The sequence below is a fragment of the Lolium rigidum genome, chromosome 6 (assembly GCF_022539505.1).
Source record: "Lolium rigidum isolate FL_2022 chromosome 6, APGP_CSIRO_Lrig_0.1, whole genome shotgun sequence".
Classification (NCBI taxonomy): Eukaryota; Viridiplantae; Streptophyta; class Magnoliopsida; order Poales; family Poaceae; genus Lolium; species Lolium rigidum.
Window position 1 is genome coordinate 81395876 of NC_061513.1, and position 15528 is coordinate 81411403.

General features: G+C 48.2%; 1 protein-coding gene and 1 long non-coding RNA gene across 14 annotated transcripts; both read right to left on the minus strand.

Annotated features, from left to right (window-relative positions):
• Positions 1-7759: 7759 nt before the first annotated feature.
• Positions 7760-8608, minus strand: LOC124660797 (serine/arginine repetitive matrix protein 1-like). The gene has a single exon (XM_047198636.1). The coding sequence runs from the start codon at positions 8606-8608 to the stop codon at positions 7760-7762; it is 849 nt and encodes a 282-aa protein (XP_047054592.1).
• A 1816-nt stretch (positions 8609-10424) lies between these two features.
• LOC124659176 lies at positions 10425-14689 on the minus strand. Of its 13 annotated transcripts, XR_006989481.1 has the most exons (8): positions 14449-14689; positions 13957-14006; positions 13845-13887; positions 13642-13695; positions 12522-13557; positions 12333-12416; positions 11776-11826; positions 10626-11630 (listed from the first exon to the last, which is right to left on the minus strand). It is a non-coding gene; the product is annotated as an uncharacterized LOC124659176 (long non-coding RNA). The 13 variants fall into 13 exon arrangements; XR_006989478.1 differs by adding an exon at positions 10425-10608 and having other exon boundaries at positions 10939-11013; positions 11561-11630; positions 12522-14006; XR_006989480.1 differs by having other exon boundaries at positions 12522-13695; positions 13881-13887.
• Between the last annotated feature and the right edge of the window lie 839 nt (positions 14690-15528).

Consider the following 15528-nt stretch of genomic DNA (forward strand, 5'->3'; position numbering starts at 1 on the left):
ACGGACCGAAAAAAATCGTCGTTGGACTTTGCCTGACGCAGTTTCGACAACGGAACCCATATCGTCGGGTTAGGCCCATAGGCGACGAAAAATGCCCCTTAGTTGACGATTTTGGGACGTTGTCTATCAGAACTTTTCTTGTAGTGATACAAGTTTTTGCCCAAATGCTCGGGGGCTACTCTGGAAAAATAGAAAACTTCGAGTATGACAATATAGAAAGGGTGAGAGCCTATGACCAAATGCAAGCATTTGTTCATAGCCTCGGGGGCTACTCCCATCGGGAGCGCTGGTCGCGCACCCGATAAATAGAAAAATATCGAGAAAGATTATAAATATAGCGGCAAAAGATACTAATCTGTGGAGCCTACACCCAAGCACAAGTTCTTGGCTGTAGCCTCGGGGGCTACTCCCATCGGGAACGCTGTTCGCGTGCCCGATGAATTTTTATCAAAAGAAAAAATAGAAGTGAGTATATTTCGAGTTACACAGATAACTCTACATATACTCCCATCGGGAGGACAAAATAAGTCATCAAATATGACTCGATAAAATGTGCTATTCCAGCAGCCGAAAAGCACTCGACAATATATTCTCAGAGCGCTAAAAGTCGCGAATAAATCTCTCGAATGCCGCAAAACTTTGCGAAGGTAAGACCCCGGATCCGTTCGAGCGGCGTGGCACCGTCTCTGACGGCGGACTGCTACTTTTTTCCGTATCAACAGATACGAAGAAAAATCCTAACGGACGTGTTAGGTACCCGATAAAATATGACTGGGACTCGACAGAATGGTAAGACCTTAAGCGTCACCTGTCGAAGTTTACACCAGTATCCCGAGATCATGTCCAGGGACGTGATCTTGAAATAAGTTTTTGTGGATTGCCACTAGAGCAGTTAACTAGTACCTGATCCGTCAGATGAACTAGCCCCAACTACCGTTATCCCTGTACAAAATAGTATTTGCATATCGAAAGATTATGTAATGAGTAAAGTTGGAGATTTTCCCTGATTCTTCGATTCAAGAAAAATCTCGGGGGCTATCGACATAGGCATCCCCAATGGGCCTGCCAAAGATGGTACCCGGAGTTTACTAAAGGCCCAGGACTCGAAGAATAAGAAGACTCGGAAGCCTATTTAGTGTTAAGGAAAGATAGTTTGTATTAGGAAAGATAGAGATTTGTAATCTTACGGGTTGGGTACGAAACCCTCCCGAACTCGTAACTTGTGTATTACGAAACCCTCGGCTCCACCCTCTATATAAGGGGAGTCGAGGGACAAAGAAAGGATCGAATCTACTGTCAACATAACCCTAGTTTTACAATCGTCGAATACTTTTTGGCTGAAACCTTCGAGATCTACTTGCCCTCTACTTCTAGCAAAACCCTAGTCTACAACCTGTAGGCATTGACAAATTAATCCTTTGTCACCGCCGCCACCAGCCCGCTGCCGCCCCCCACTGCCGCCCTGCCGGCGCGCACGCCCGCCACGGCCCCCGTCGCCCCCGCCCACCACAGCCTCCACCAGCCACCGGCCGTGGGCAGGCCGCCCCGCCCACCACGGCCCCGTCTCCACCGCCCACCACGGCCGCCCCTGCCCGCCGCCACCGGCCGGCCGGCCGCCGCCCCCCGCCTCCGCCCGCCACTGCCTTGGCCATGACCGCCCTCGCCTGCACGTCCGCCCTCGCCCACCACGGCCGCCCCCGCCCGCCAGAAGACCTGCAGGCACTGCAGCGCGGCAGCCACGGACGCTCGGCGGCGCGGCGGAGGTGGTCGCACGTTTCTCCAGCGGGGCTCCATGGCGGAAGCAGTTGCAATTTGGTGAAAATTCAGCGCGCCACAGGTGAGGGGTTCGCCCTATATTCAACCTCCCACCCTGTACTTGTAAGGGGCGAGGAGCCACCCCGTAGCCAAAACTGTAAAAAAATTACGGGATTGGGCGTTTTAAGGGGTCTGTTAGACGGCCGGGTAGAGCTCTACCCCGTATATCGGCGGTTATTTTACGGGGTTAGGCGTTTTAAGGGGTCTGTTAGACATGCTCTAACAGCGAGCTCCAGTTCGAGACATGCAACAGCAGTTACAGCATGAGCAACAAAGTGCCCTCACTTAGAAGGTCCAACTGTAGTCTGAGGGCATCTCCAGCGGCGCGACGCATTTCGGACGCCCAAAAGTGGTCGCCAGCGTCCGTTTGCGTCGCCCAGCGGACATATTTTGACCGCGCGTCCGTTTGCGTCTGGGTGTGCTCCCACCGGGACGACCCATTTTTTAATTGCAACATAGTTTGATCTTCAATTCGTTTGGTTTTCTACCACGAGCGATTGATTGCATATGAAAACCAAACATAGAAAGTAATACATAAAAACTATACAAGACCTAGACTACTTGCTTCCTGACGGGCCGGCACCGTCGTTGCGTCGCTCCGTGGCCTGCTTCTCCGCCGCCTCCCGCGCGGCCGCTATGGCTCGGTGCGCCACCGCGTCCTCTTGCAGTGCCTGCTCCAGCCTTGCGTTGGCGGCCTCGTCCTTGAATGTCTCGAAAGACTCGACGAGGGCCCGCTGCTCCGCCGCCTTCTCCTCCGGCGTGGGCGCATCAGGGTCATCGGATGACCATGAAATCTCCGAGTCATCAGAGTCCTCGGCTGCAGCGGCGGCCGCCAGCCTGCGCTGTTCCAGCTCGGCATCGACAGCCGCATGGGCCGCCCGCTCCTCCTCTGCTTCTTCCTCCGAGAGAGCCAGATCCGCGGCGTCCCTGACCGGGTGGAGGAGGTCGGTGCTGTCATCGGAGTCGAACCCGTCGTCGGAGCTCGAGGCCGGGGGAGGTGGAGTGGGAGGTGAAGGTGGAGGTGGAGGCACGGCAGCCTGGCCGCGTCCGGCGCTGCTCATGGTGGATCTACTGTCGCGCTACGGCAGCGGCGGCTAGGGTTTAGTGCGGAGGAGATGAGATGCTGGCGCCCCTGTTTATATAGGTCGGAGGCAGGGCGACGGCCGCGCCACGCGGGGCATCGCCATTACTACGCGCGGCACGCGAGGCAGCCGCAGACTGCCGAAGCGACGCCTCGCTGCCAGTACTGGCGGAGAAGACGCATCGACGCTGCGTCTGCTAGCTGCGCACGCTCGCGGAAGACGAGGCACGCCATTAACGCGGCCCTGCAAAGGTTGCGGCGCGCCGCCCGCAAGTAATGCCGCGGAAGACGAAGCAGTTGTGACGCTGCCAGGCGGGCCCGTGCTAGGACCAAGCGGTCACTTTGCGCGTCCGTGCAGCGTCCGTGGAGACGCAAACCTGGCGCATATTTGGGCCAGGTTTGCGTCTCTGCGGACGGCCCGGTCACTTTGCGTCGCGCCGCTGGAGCAGGGCCCAGACGCATTTCCGGTCACGGCGGAGATGCCCTGACGAGAAGAAATTGCCCATCCTGCGAGCTGGACTGCTCCGGCAGCACAAACAATGACCGTCGCTCTCTTGTAAAATCCCTGCATAACTGCTGGGACGATCTTCTCGTTGTACTCCCTTCAAAAATAGGACAGATCGTATACTCAGAACCATGGAAAAGTTGTTAAAAAAAAGTTCTATATATTAACGTTGCACATTTCCAACAAGGGAAACTGCATATACTTTACCACACACGTGCCAGAGCTTCGTCAGCATTTTTTCGTAGCAATTCTACCTCACGCATTATCTCCTCCTCAGTAGCTGATTCAACATTTAAAATTCTTTTGCCATGCGATTCATCCTGCAAACAAAGTAGCGTAAGCTGAGATGGAAAAGGAAGGTGCAAACTTGCTGTTCAAGTGTTCATAGAATTGCAAACAAATTACTCCGTAATATGCATCTAAACCCAAAAGAAGTGGCAGTCTAGTGCAACCATACTGAGGAAATGGGATGGGAAACAAGCGATAAATAGAAGGAAAAGGAATTAATCATCATCATTTTAACAACTTCACACGTCTTTATATCGCAGCCTCACCGGTCTATGTAAGTATTCATTTTTTTTCCGCACAAACTAATTAGATGTTTCACAAAGGGCATTGACCAATTTGGTAAGAAATATCAGTTTAACTTGATGTGGGTAATGGTTGCAGTATCCGCTTGTGGAAAGATACCTGGTTAGGCAATACTTTTTTGGCTCAACAGCCGTCATTATAATATTGTACATCATAAGAATGTCACAGTTGCACAAGTGTTAGCCCAATCGCCGCTGAATATTACATTCTGTAGAGTGTTGAGTGGTAATAAATGGACTTCGTGGTTGCAGTTATGTCGAAAACTCATGATGGTACATTTGAATGAAGAGGATGATCGTTTTGTTTGGAATTTGACATCTAATGGTTTGTTTATAGTGAAGTCCATGTATGAAGACCTTATGTGTGACCATATCCTCTTTCTGAGAAAGTATCTATGGAAGGTTAAAATTCCGCTAAAGATTGAGATTTTCATGTGGTTTTTGAGTAATAAGGTGTTGTTAACTAAGGACAATCTAGCTAAACGTCATTGGAATGGATATACAAAATGTGTTTTCTGCGGGGAACAGGAGACCATTCAGCACACTTTTATTGAATGCCCTTTAGCTAAGCTCTTATGGCGTACGGTTAATTTCACTTATGATCTTCCACCTCCCACCAATATTACTAATATGTTTGGTAATTGGTTAAATGAAGTAGATAGACAATCTAAGGCTTTTATCTGGATTGGGGTTTCTGCTTTATGTTGGTCTATTTGGAGGGTCAAGAATGATATTTTTTTAATAAAAAAACCACTTTTCATTAAATTAAAATTTTTGGATGGTACCTTCGTCGAGGAGTTATTCTCACCAAGGACAATCTTGTTAAACGAAACTGGCATGAAAGTACACGGTGTGTTTTCTGTCAACATGACGAAACGATTAAACATCTTTTCTTCCAGTGCCAATTTGCGAGATCTATATGATCAGTCATCCAAGTAGTGTCTACCCTGTTTCCCCCAACTAGTGTGGCCAATGTCTTTGACAATTGGCTTCATGGTGTCGATTCAAGGTTCAAGTTGCTTCTTAGGGTGGGGCGCTAACAGTTATCTAGGCTCTTTCGCTAAGTAGAAATGACAAGATTTTTAACGACAAAAAATGCTCCCTTTTGCAGGTTATATACAGATGCACAACTATTTTCCGTTCGTGGTTACCTCTTCAGCGAGTGGAGAACCGAGACCTATTTACGGATGTCTGTACACGGTTGGAGGCTACAGCGAGGAATATTTTTTCCCTACATGGGTGGCAGCATAGTCTACGGATTGAAGCCACATCCACACCTTAGACGTTTTATAATTCATCGTCTCGATATGTATTTCTCCTAGTTTTGTTTTATCAGACTTTTTACTTGGACATGTAAACGGTTGTGTGCATCCTCGTGACCAGGTAGCGTAGCGCCATGAGATGAGATGGCCGAGACTGATCGATCGATTGGCCGGGGAGGAGTCGGCTAGGGTTTGCTTTTTTCTTTTTTAAGGGAAACAGCCGCCACTTTAATTTAGCTGAAGGGATACAGAAAATCACGTGGCGACCTTAATCACGGTAAGAAGATGACAGGGCTAGGCCGTGTGCCTCCACGTTGGAAATTTTCTGTTCATGAACGAACACGAAGATGAGGCGAGGCAATAATCCTACACCTAAGTTAGATTTTGTAAAAAACAGCCCGTAGGTGTAGCATTACTGGAGGTGAGGTCAGCACTCAGCCAAGGCGAGAACTTCCCTGCAAGCTAATACTTCGAGGATGGAGGGGTCAACTATACCTTGACAGTCGATGAACTGTCATCCATATTAGCAATGGATTGAATTTAATCAAGCACCCGTAGCATCTATGGATGAAGTGCTATTTGCTTTCCTATGTGTGATGGTTGTGTAGTATGGTATGTTTATCAGTAGAGAGAAGATGTCACCGCCATACATGTGCGGATCTAGAGGGTGGTTAGGGTGGTCCATGGACCTGGACCACCCTGCCCCTGTACCATATAGCTATCTAGCTCATCTTGGAGAAAAATTCGACCCAACACGAATAGGCTCCGTTCTGTCCGGTCGTCCTCATCGTTTCGATGTTTGGTCGCGTGTGCCCGGTGCCCCTCCTTGCCCGTCTCGCCGCCGGTTCTCCACCTGTCGGTCTTTCCTCTCCTCCCGAGGCCTTACAGCCAGTTCTTTTGGCGGCTTCTCCGAGAAGCTGCCCTCCCCCCAGCTTCCTGGAGAAACGTCACACAAAATTTAGGGAGGCATTCGAACTAGTCTAGGCTAGAACATTTCGGAAGCCTTCCTAAATTTTCGGGGCGGCTTCCCCAGGAAGCTGGGGGAGGGCAGCTTCTCGGAGAAATGTTTAAATGGTGAAATTAGTGGTCAAAGTTTGGACCAGCAAAACATGGGCGTCATCTGTATTGCACGGAGCATGCATCTTTTTTATGCAGAATTCCGATTCTCAACCTCCTTTTATATATACTCCCTCCGGTTGGAATAAATTGACGTGGATTGAGAAGCACTAACTAACTAAAAAAACTCCATGTACCTGGTCGGCTGGTCCTGAGCGCGCGACGATCGCAATCTATACTGTTTGCCGCTGGTGGCAAAGATAGGCGCAAGTCGATCTGATTGGCGGAAGAAATTGTCGTGGGGCTGGCTATATAGAGAAACAGAGAAAAATGGGTCAAGCAAGCAGCTCGACTCTGCATTTTGGCTTGGATGAACAACCAAGCACTGCAGTGGGACGTTGAGACGCGAACCAACAGTCGTGGCTGACGGCTGCAAGGTGGAAGCAACAGTGCAGTACAGACAATGCGGGACGCGAGCAGAGCAGGCTGCGCCGACACGTCAATTCTGCTCTGCTGGTCTTCTTTACCAGCAAGCAACAACAGGTATAGGACGGTGCAGCAGCGGAAGAAAACAAGGCGGGATCCACGCGAAGCATGACACCTCGCATCGGATGCAGCGCACGGGGACGGGAGCAGTGCGCTTTGCGGATCTGTTTTTTGCCTAGGTTGATGTGCGATTTGCAGATCTGATTCCTTCTGATTAGATCAGAAAGGTGCTTGGATGTTCCTCAGACCATTGCCCAAATGTCGATGACAGACACCCCGCCCCGTGGGATGGCGTGGCGAGGCCAAGCGACATGGAAAGCATCCGATGTCTCAACTCTGAAATCTGACGCACTTCAAGTTCGTAGTGAATAACCAAGGTCATCTTCAGCCGTGGTCGTGGAATTGCACATTTGTTCACATTGGACCACGGCCAAAGTGCGGTTCGCAATGTCCGAGAAAGTATGGTTCGAAGATAGCTGAATTTTCTTTGAAATTCCCACAAGCCCAAATGCCTGTTGGTTCAGGTTGGACCACAGCCCAAATGCCTGTTGCAATGTCAGCGACAGTATGTCCCAGAAGAACAGCCGAGTTTTCTTTCAAATTTCCCACTCTCTCAAGTCTCAAGGATCGATTAAAGGTCAATTTAGTTGCAGCAATTGACAGCAGAAGCAGGAAGAAAGTAAGCTTGACAATCTGTTAAACAGCTCGGCAAAATACAAGTAGGATTAGTACCCACAAAAGCCAAGACGACGCCCCCACCGAACGCGACAGCCAAAAGCTAACAGCATTTCGACTGAGGATGGCGGCAGCGTTTTACAACACCGCGAACCTGCTTGCTAACTTTGTTTCTACTGCTACTACACGCAGAGCTTGATTAATCAGCACACACCAGACCTAAGCGAGGATTAGCCGAGACATTCGAGGGAGAACGGCGGGAAATCGGGATCAGCACGGCGGCAGGCAATCAGAGGAAGATGAAGCATTCCATGGACACCAACGGGTTCTCCAGCGACTCCTTCCCCTCGCCGTCGCTGTCGCCGTGGCCTTGCCCGTTACCGCTGGCATTGTCCCCGGCGACTCTGTCCTCGCCTCCCGCGGCCACGGCGTCCTCTTCCGGCTGCGGTGGCGGGGATAGCGGCGGCGGCGGAGGCGGAGGAGGAGCCGCATCCCGCGCCCGGTGCGGCGAGGCGCGCCTGCTCGGGACGGGCGGCTTCCGCTGCAGGGGCGCGGCCGGGCTCGCGGCCCGATGCTGCTCCGTCGTCGTCGCCCGCTTCGCCGCCGGCGACGGCGACCTCCTCACGGACCGGTCCCGCGGCGGCTCCCGCCGCGGCGGAGGGGACGGCGAAGCGCGGCAGCTGCGGGACCGGACGCCGTAGGAAGCGGCGACAGCACGGTCACGGTCGCGCCGGGCGATTCCCCCCAGCTCGCCGGAGACCGGGCGCCGCCTGGCCGCCGGCTTCCCCGGCGACCGCTCCGGCCCCATCACGGAGCTGGTCGCGACGGACGACTCGGACGCCGCCTCGGACCGCTCGTCGGTGGCCAGCGAGAAGCAGCTGCCGAGATCGCTCGCAGCGGCATCTGCGACGGCCTTCACCTTCAAAGTCACCTCCTGCTCCTCCACCGCCACGGCATTGGCCACGGGCTTGGGATCCACCACCGTTACCTTAGCGCTCGGCGTCTCCGAGAGCACCTCCTTCACCTTCTCCTCCTCCGGGGACGGCGGGTCGCGGTCCTCCGGCCTGTAGCGGCCAGGGAGGGCGGCCGCGGAACCGTCCGGATGCTTCTTGCGCTTCTTGCTGAAGCAGCAGCCCATGGCTTCAGCCGCCGCCGGCGCACTGGCCCGCCGTGGCGATCGGTAGAGTTCGGTACTTGGATTCGATACGGGGGGTGCTTCGATTTGGGCGAGCGAGAATGATAGAGTGGCGTGGGGACTTTCTAAATACTGATGCTCGAAGTGGCAACCGATTTACTTGATGGCGTTGTCTTAAAATCTTTACTATTAAATGGGAGTTGGTTGTTTGACACTCAACGCATTTGATGGTCGTCATTAGGAGCATCCTGACCATCAAATCTATATGAACGGTGATCACACATAATTTTCCCAGTAATTACCCACCGATGGCACTGCGGAATTACCGCCCTCTACTGAACGACCCAAGCAAAACATCCCGAAACCCTAGCCGTCTCCCATGCTCTCCTAGGTCTCAAATCCACCCATGGCGCTAGCTGCACTCCGCCCTAGCAGGTCGCCTCCGCCCTGGAGTCCCTCTCTCGCAGCTTCCCGTGCGCCGCCTCCCTTGCAGCCCCCCTCCCTCCCCGCCCACGTCACGTGGACCTCCTCTCGTCGCCGCCCCTTACAACTTATGTCACGCCGCCTGTCGTGCAGATCCGTCGCCACGGGGTTCTATCCATAGCCATCGTCCTTAAAGACCCGTTGCGCTGACGCGGTGCTCCGATGAGCCACCACCCGACCCCGTTTCGTCGGCCTCCTTGGAGATACGTTTCCCAGCCGTCAAAGATCGATCCTCTTCATCGTGCTGAAGCCCCGCCCGTAGCCATCAACCTTGAGGCTCCATCGTCCGCCGTCCGCCGCCGTCTGCGGGTGGAAGGTCCTCCGATCGGCATCCTCCTGCAGCGAACCTCCACCCTCTCCTCAGTCACCATCTACACCGCTCTCACGTCCTCCTCATCTCCAAGCAAAGTGCGGTGTCTCTCTAGCTTTCTCTTGTTCTGTGTGTGGATCCAGAAATAGCTTGCTTTTAGCTGCAATCTGATGTGTTGTGAATGAAAAAATAGGGCTAAAGTTACCTATGCCATTACCTAATTTTCTGTGATATAATTTGGTTTGGTCTCATATGTATTGATGATTAGAATATACTAGGTGAATAGGCGCGCTTCGCCGCGCCGCCTGCATCCCGTTTGTACATAGCGTGGTTAGCGTGGTATCACTGGCATTTTTTGCCACGCCAATGTGAGCAAGGCACTTGTCTTTCTAACACTTTGTACTAATCACACACTTAATTCTAAACATGCGCGCTCCTGTGGAGAAGGCCGGAACGTGGAGCTTCGGCTCGCATGTAGCATATGGTGTGGATTTCTGTTGTTAAGTCCTAGAGAGGCACCCAGCTCATGCACTTCTATCGTTGTCGATGGCACATTGCTTCAACTAACATTGTTTCACTTCTAAGAAACAACATAGTTTTCTTGTAACAACTCAAAGCAAGTTTAAAAAAAGGTATATCAAAGACTTCTTGAAAACCACTTACATAAAATACAAAGCATGCACCATGCATTGTTATTAGTTAGGATCAAACACATACCAATCTTTCCTGGCACACATACTAAGTAATAAGCACACTCCTTATATAAGTTGTTCAAATAACTGTAAAAGCTTACAGAGAACAATTCACTCCACCCATTGGTCAATTTCCTTTTATTTTCTGAAGCCACCAATTCAAAAACTCTTATTCACTTTCTTGTAATCAAAATTAAAGAAATGTAAATTTATTTGCTTCTTTGCACGACAAACATCTTCACCGAGAAAACCAAAAAATGAATTCAGCCCTAATATGAGAACTCTCTGCATACATTAGACTTAGACTGATATATTGATTTCCAAGAAGAAGAAATTGGTAAGTGTCTTAGCAATCAAATCTCAATGGTAATCCTAGTATAATAGAGATAAGTTCTCAAGAGCAGAAAACTGTGTTATTGTTTACCACCTTCATATAAAATAGGAAGAAAATGGATATACATTGGTATTCTAATTTGTGCAAAGACACCTGCTGCCAGCCTGCCACAACTGTTCCTTATCTGAAATGAGGGGCCAACAGAAAATGTGATAGTATTACCAAGTGGCATGATTATATTTCTCAACACGTTGATTAAGAAATGCATATAAATCATATATAATGTGAATTGAGGCTTCTCTCATTTCCATTAGTTAGAGATTGACAGACTACTGAACTGCCTAAATTAAAATATAGCCAGTCCACTCAATCTTAAGATAAACAAAGTCGGATACATTTAAACCTTACTAATTGTTTGCAGCTGCGTGCATGAAATAGGATAGTGGCTCTAACTATACTGGACCTTGGCACATAAAACTGGTAATGCTTATAATTAGGACACAAAAGAACATACCTCAGCTTCCCTTAATTTTTCTTTTTTTTCCAGCATAAGGTACTTCTTTATAGAGGAAAGGGAAAATCCACATCCCTAGGATAATTTTATAAAATCAACGTGAGTTAAAAATAATTACTTTGGACAGGAAATATAGCCAAAAAAACTCACTTGGCACCGAAAGAATGTTAAATAGATAGTCTAACCAAGAAATTATATTATTGTTCTTGTGAGTTGCTGAAGTGTAAGTCCCTAATTGTCAGCTCCATTTCTTTTTCTTCCGAAGAAGCTCCGTTTCTTTGTTTACGTAGGCATACATTATGCATTTACTTGCATGATCTAGTCTTAGGTTCACATTTATATCCGAAGAGTACGAAATATAAAATATTCACGTGGCGATAAAATAGATCAGAGAATTACAACATTTCATACAAAAGAAGAAAGATATCATCCCTATGTTTGTGTGTAACAGCGCTCTTATTTTTTCACAGATTCAACATTGTAAAACTGGGAGTGAATAATCAAGAGATGTGTTTGGATATATAATCCAGTCAATGGTTATTTGTTCCTATAGTTTACTGTTAAAATGCATCGGACTACAAATATCCATGGTACAAATGCAAAACCCGAGCCTAGAGGAAACCTTGTGTTGATGCTGCTATTGGTGCCGCATATTCACGATGCTGGAGGAGATCCATTGACGGCGGTCTCTTCTGGGGCAAACACAAAAAATCCAGTAAAAAGCATATATGTTCCATCTTAGAGACTATAGGCAACATGTAGTCAATCTGAAAAGTGCAATAATAAATAAGAATATGAGCCATCATAGTAGAAGGTACGGTATGGTCATCCATTTACCTCTTTGCTATGAAGATAGGTACATGTATCAGATATATATAATCCACATTTCTGCAACAAGGACAACACATGAATTCAGTTGATGAAGCAACTGTTCGTCTAACAAACAGTCTTGGAAAGAAATTTTAACATGGAAATATAGCTAACAAATTTCACTCAAACGTCAGTTTAACCAGAAAGGCAATGTGAAGTAGAGCATCTACCACAATATCAACATGCAGTCATGCTTATTACACAGCAGACTGCCAAAACTGTAATGTCAGCAGCGTGTCCTTCCAGTCATATGTGGGCTCTTGACATTTCAATTTATCAATTTAAGAACTAAAGAGGATTACTATCCTTTAAAATATGCTTGGGAGGATTGTCAGTTTGTAGACTGCTAGACATATAATTTCTTTCTAATGATTTTCTATATACTATGGCACATCTTAAGTAGAAATAGTGCTTTATTTAAATTGAAGTTGCAAAGCGTCTGATACATTTGATGTTGCAATAACCAGAATTCATCACATAAATCTGCAAAGAAAAAAAATACACAGAACAGAAACTTGACTCACCTGATGGATATGCTACAATTCTGATATTTTTCTCAAAAAACTTAAAACACATGATCATCTCATCTCCTCCTTACAGACCTGAACCTGTCAACAAAGAATACAGATAAAGCTTTGCCTTCAGGACGTCCAAATATATGGCTCAAAATTCAGATAATTGATGTTCTAAGGTGGTGATAAATCATATATTACATTGTGATTTATGGAGAGAGAGAGATATAGAGAGAGAGATATGAGCCTGCAAGTTCTTCTTAAGATCCGGCCACGGACCTGCCAAAGTAACATTGGCAAGAAGCTTTTGTTCCCAGTCCAGCGAGACCAAACATGGCATTCTGCCATTAGAGGAAGCTGTCAGGGTGGGAAAGAAGGCAACACTGTCTGGAGGGGTTCACGATAGCGGTGCAGAGGAGAAAAAAGCTCTAGGAGCATTCTGCCATGAATCGAATTGCAATGCTCCAATGGTCGACCAAGTGGCTGCGCTCCTCGCCGCTGTCCGGTAGCCCTCCTGAAAGTGAAGGCCTTGATGGGAACCTAGTGCCCGAAAAATACAATCCATCATGCTGCTTAACTGAGTCTGAACCCTAAGAATATAACCACACAAAATCTGTACGTGAATCATCAATCACTAATCTGCATCTCAAGGAGGGATTATGCATCATGCATGGAAATTAAAGCATATCTTCACTAATGTATAGAGTGGACCATGAATTAGACACTACAAAAAATTGTTGTCAATACTGAACAGTCCTCAAACATCTACATAGTGAATCCATAAGCTATTGCTTAGTCTAAAATTTCCATCATTATGATGGTGGCATTAGGAATCAATAAAATTTAAGGTTGAAACAACCATCAATGTAAGAAAAGACATCACCATTTGAGATGATAAATGGTATCATCGGTCGAATACACATATGCGTATTTCCTCGTGAGGAGCTACCAACAGGAGAAAACACAATTTTCCATTAGAAAGAACACATCATTAGACCATCTTACCTTTGGTTCTCCATTGCTTGGTAATGGTGCACGTGAGTGCAGCGGCGAAGCACAGAGCATAGCCCGCTTCTGCTCCCACACGTCTGCGTCTTCCTTGCACTGCTTCTGCTCACTGTAGCGTCTTCCTTGCACTACTTCTGCTCCTGCACGTTTTCGTCTTCCAAGCCACCGGCGCGAAACACACAGGCCGACCTGATGGGGCCGATGCACCTGATGGTCACAAGGTGGAGGCCTGCGAGGGCAGTGAAGGAGTGGAGGTGTGTGGGTCAGCTGAATATTTTTTTGGTAGCAAAGGTAAGAAAAGGAAATGATATACCACAATTATTGGACAATTTTGAGAAGCGTCTGCAGAGATGAGATCCCATGCCTCCTGCAAAAACAAATTTTCCCATAAGGAAATGTTATCTAGGAAATTCATGCAAAGTAGTTCATATGATGGAATTCACAAACATAATATAGGCATATATGCCCAACCGACCAGGAAAAAATAATATTATGGGAATGAACAAACAACATTACTTCCAGAGTTTGTGCAGCAAAACCTGCAGTACATACTTGTTTTCTGCAAATGATACTTCCTCATGTCAGAATCCTTTTGTACAAACAAAAAAATTAAAAGCACGCATCTCACCTAGTCTCTAGTTCCCATCCAGCCCAGGGAACACCTCGCATCTCAAATCCCTGCACATACAGCAAGCTCGGCTTGAGAGCAAGTACAATAAGGTACACTCAGCTGGCTATAAGAGATAAAATATTATAAGTTTGCTTAGTTGGAGGAGAGAGATTAGGAGAGAGAAGAGGAGTGGGCTATTATCTTGTAGCCAGCTCTAGCACGTGCTTCCTAGAGCACTATGTGAGACTAAAAGGTGGGCCATGTATTGTAAAAGTACTACACTTTTATAGCTCACTATTGTATATGTTGGCTCTATGTTAGCTATAGATGACATCAAGACTTGGCTTATAGCTAGCAGCTGGCTACACTATTGAAATTGCTCTGAGGAGCTAATTCATGCTGGAATTTGAGGTGGGACGGGGATGCACGGATAGGTCGAAACAAATGGTGGGACAAGAACGCAACCCAAGATCTCATAAATCAGCCGGGGAACAACGAATTAACTCATACCGAAATCGTTGAAGGAGGCCGCCCCGAGACACACCGTTGACCAGATCGTCCTTGCCGTGTCGTCCGCGTCCTCTGTGCCAAGTAGACTGTCTGCCGACGCCCACATCTTCCCAAGGATCAGCCGCCGCGGACCGATTCGTTTCCGTCCAGCCATCCCCGCCCTTTCCGAGCACCCCAGCCGCATCAAGGTAAGCCGTTGATTCGTTTCCTTGCCCTGTTCGTCCGGTGACGCCGTGGTGCACCCCTGCCGGCGAGCCGTGCGTGGCTGCAATGGCTGTCTCTAGAGGGACTGAGATCAGGTGACATGCCTTAGGCATGTCACGCATGAACAGTGCGGTGACATGCACCGTAAGCCGTAGGATTGAAAATGAACATACAAGATCAAACACCGTTGGATCAGGTGACATGCCTAAGGCATGTCACGTGTGAACAGTGAGGTGACATGCACCCCTTTTCTCACCGTTGGATCTAGATTAGATGGTAGGATATCACTGCTACAGGAACCATCTACAGTGCATTTGCTACAGGATATTGGCACAGGACATTGCTACAGTATATTCGCTACAGGACCATCTACAGTCGCGTGCTACAGTGTTTGATCTTGTATGTTCATTTTCAATCCTACGGCTTACGGTGCATGTCACCGCACTGTTCATGCGTGACATGCCTAAGGCATGTCACCTGATCTCAGTCCCTCTAGAGATCCAGTCCAAATCAACTGGTCAAAGCCGTGGAGAAACGAACAAAAAGTTGTCCGCCCACCGTCCACGACTGCCTCCGACGCGCAGAGCTAGCACCAGGCCCACATGCAGCGAAACAGACCACGCACTGGCCCATCAGCAGAGACTCACACCATCGCCAGGAGCGGCAGAGGGCTGAGAAGCCAGCGATTGCAACAAGATTACTTGTTTTAAGAATACGTGATGATGTTTGGGATCAGGTACACATATGGTCTTCAATTTATTTATTGGATGGATGAGTTGGCTTCTCATTGTGTAAAAAATGTTTGGGATCAGGTACACATATGGTCTTCAATTTTCTCACTATTATCGTTTAGATGATTCACTTGGCAAAAAATAT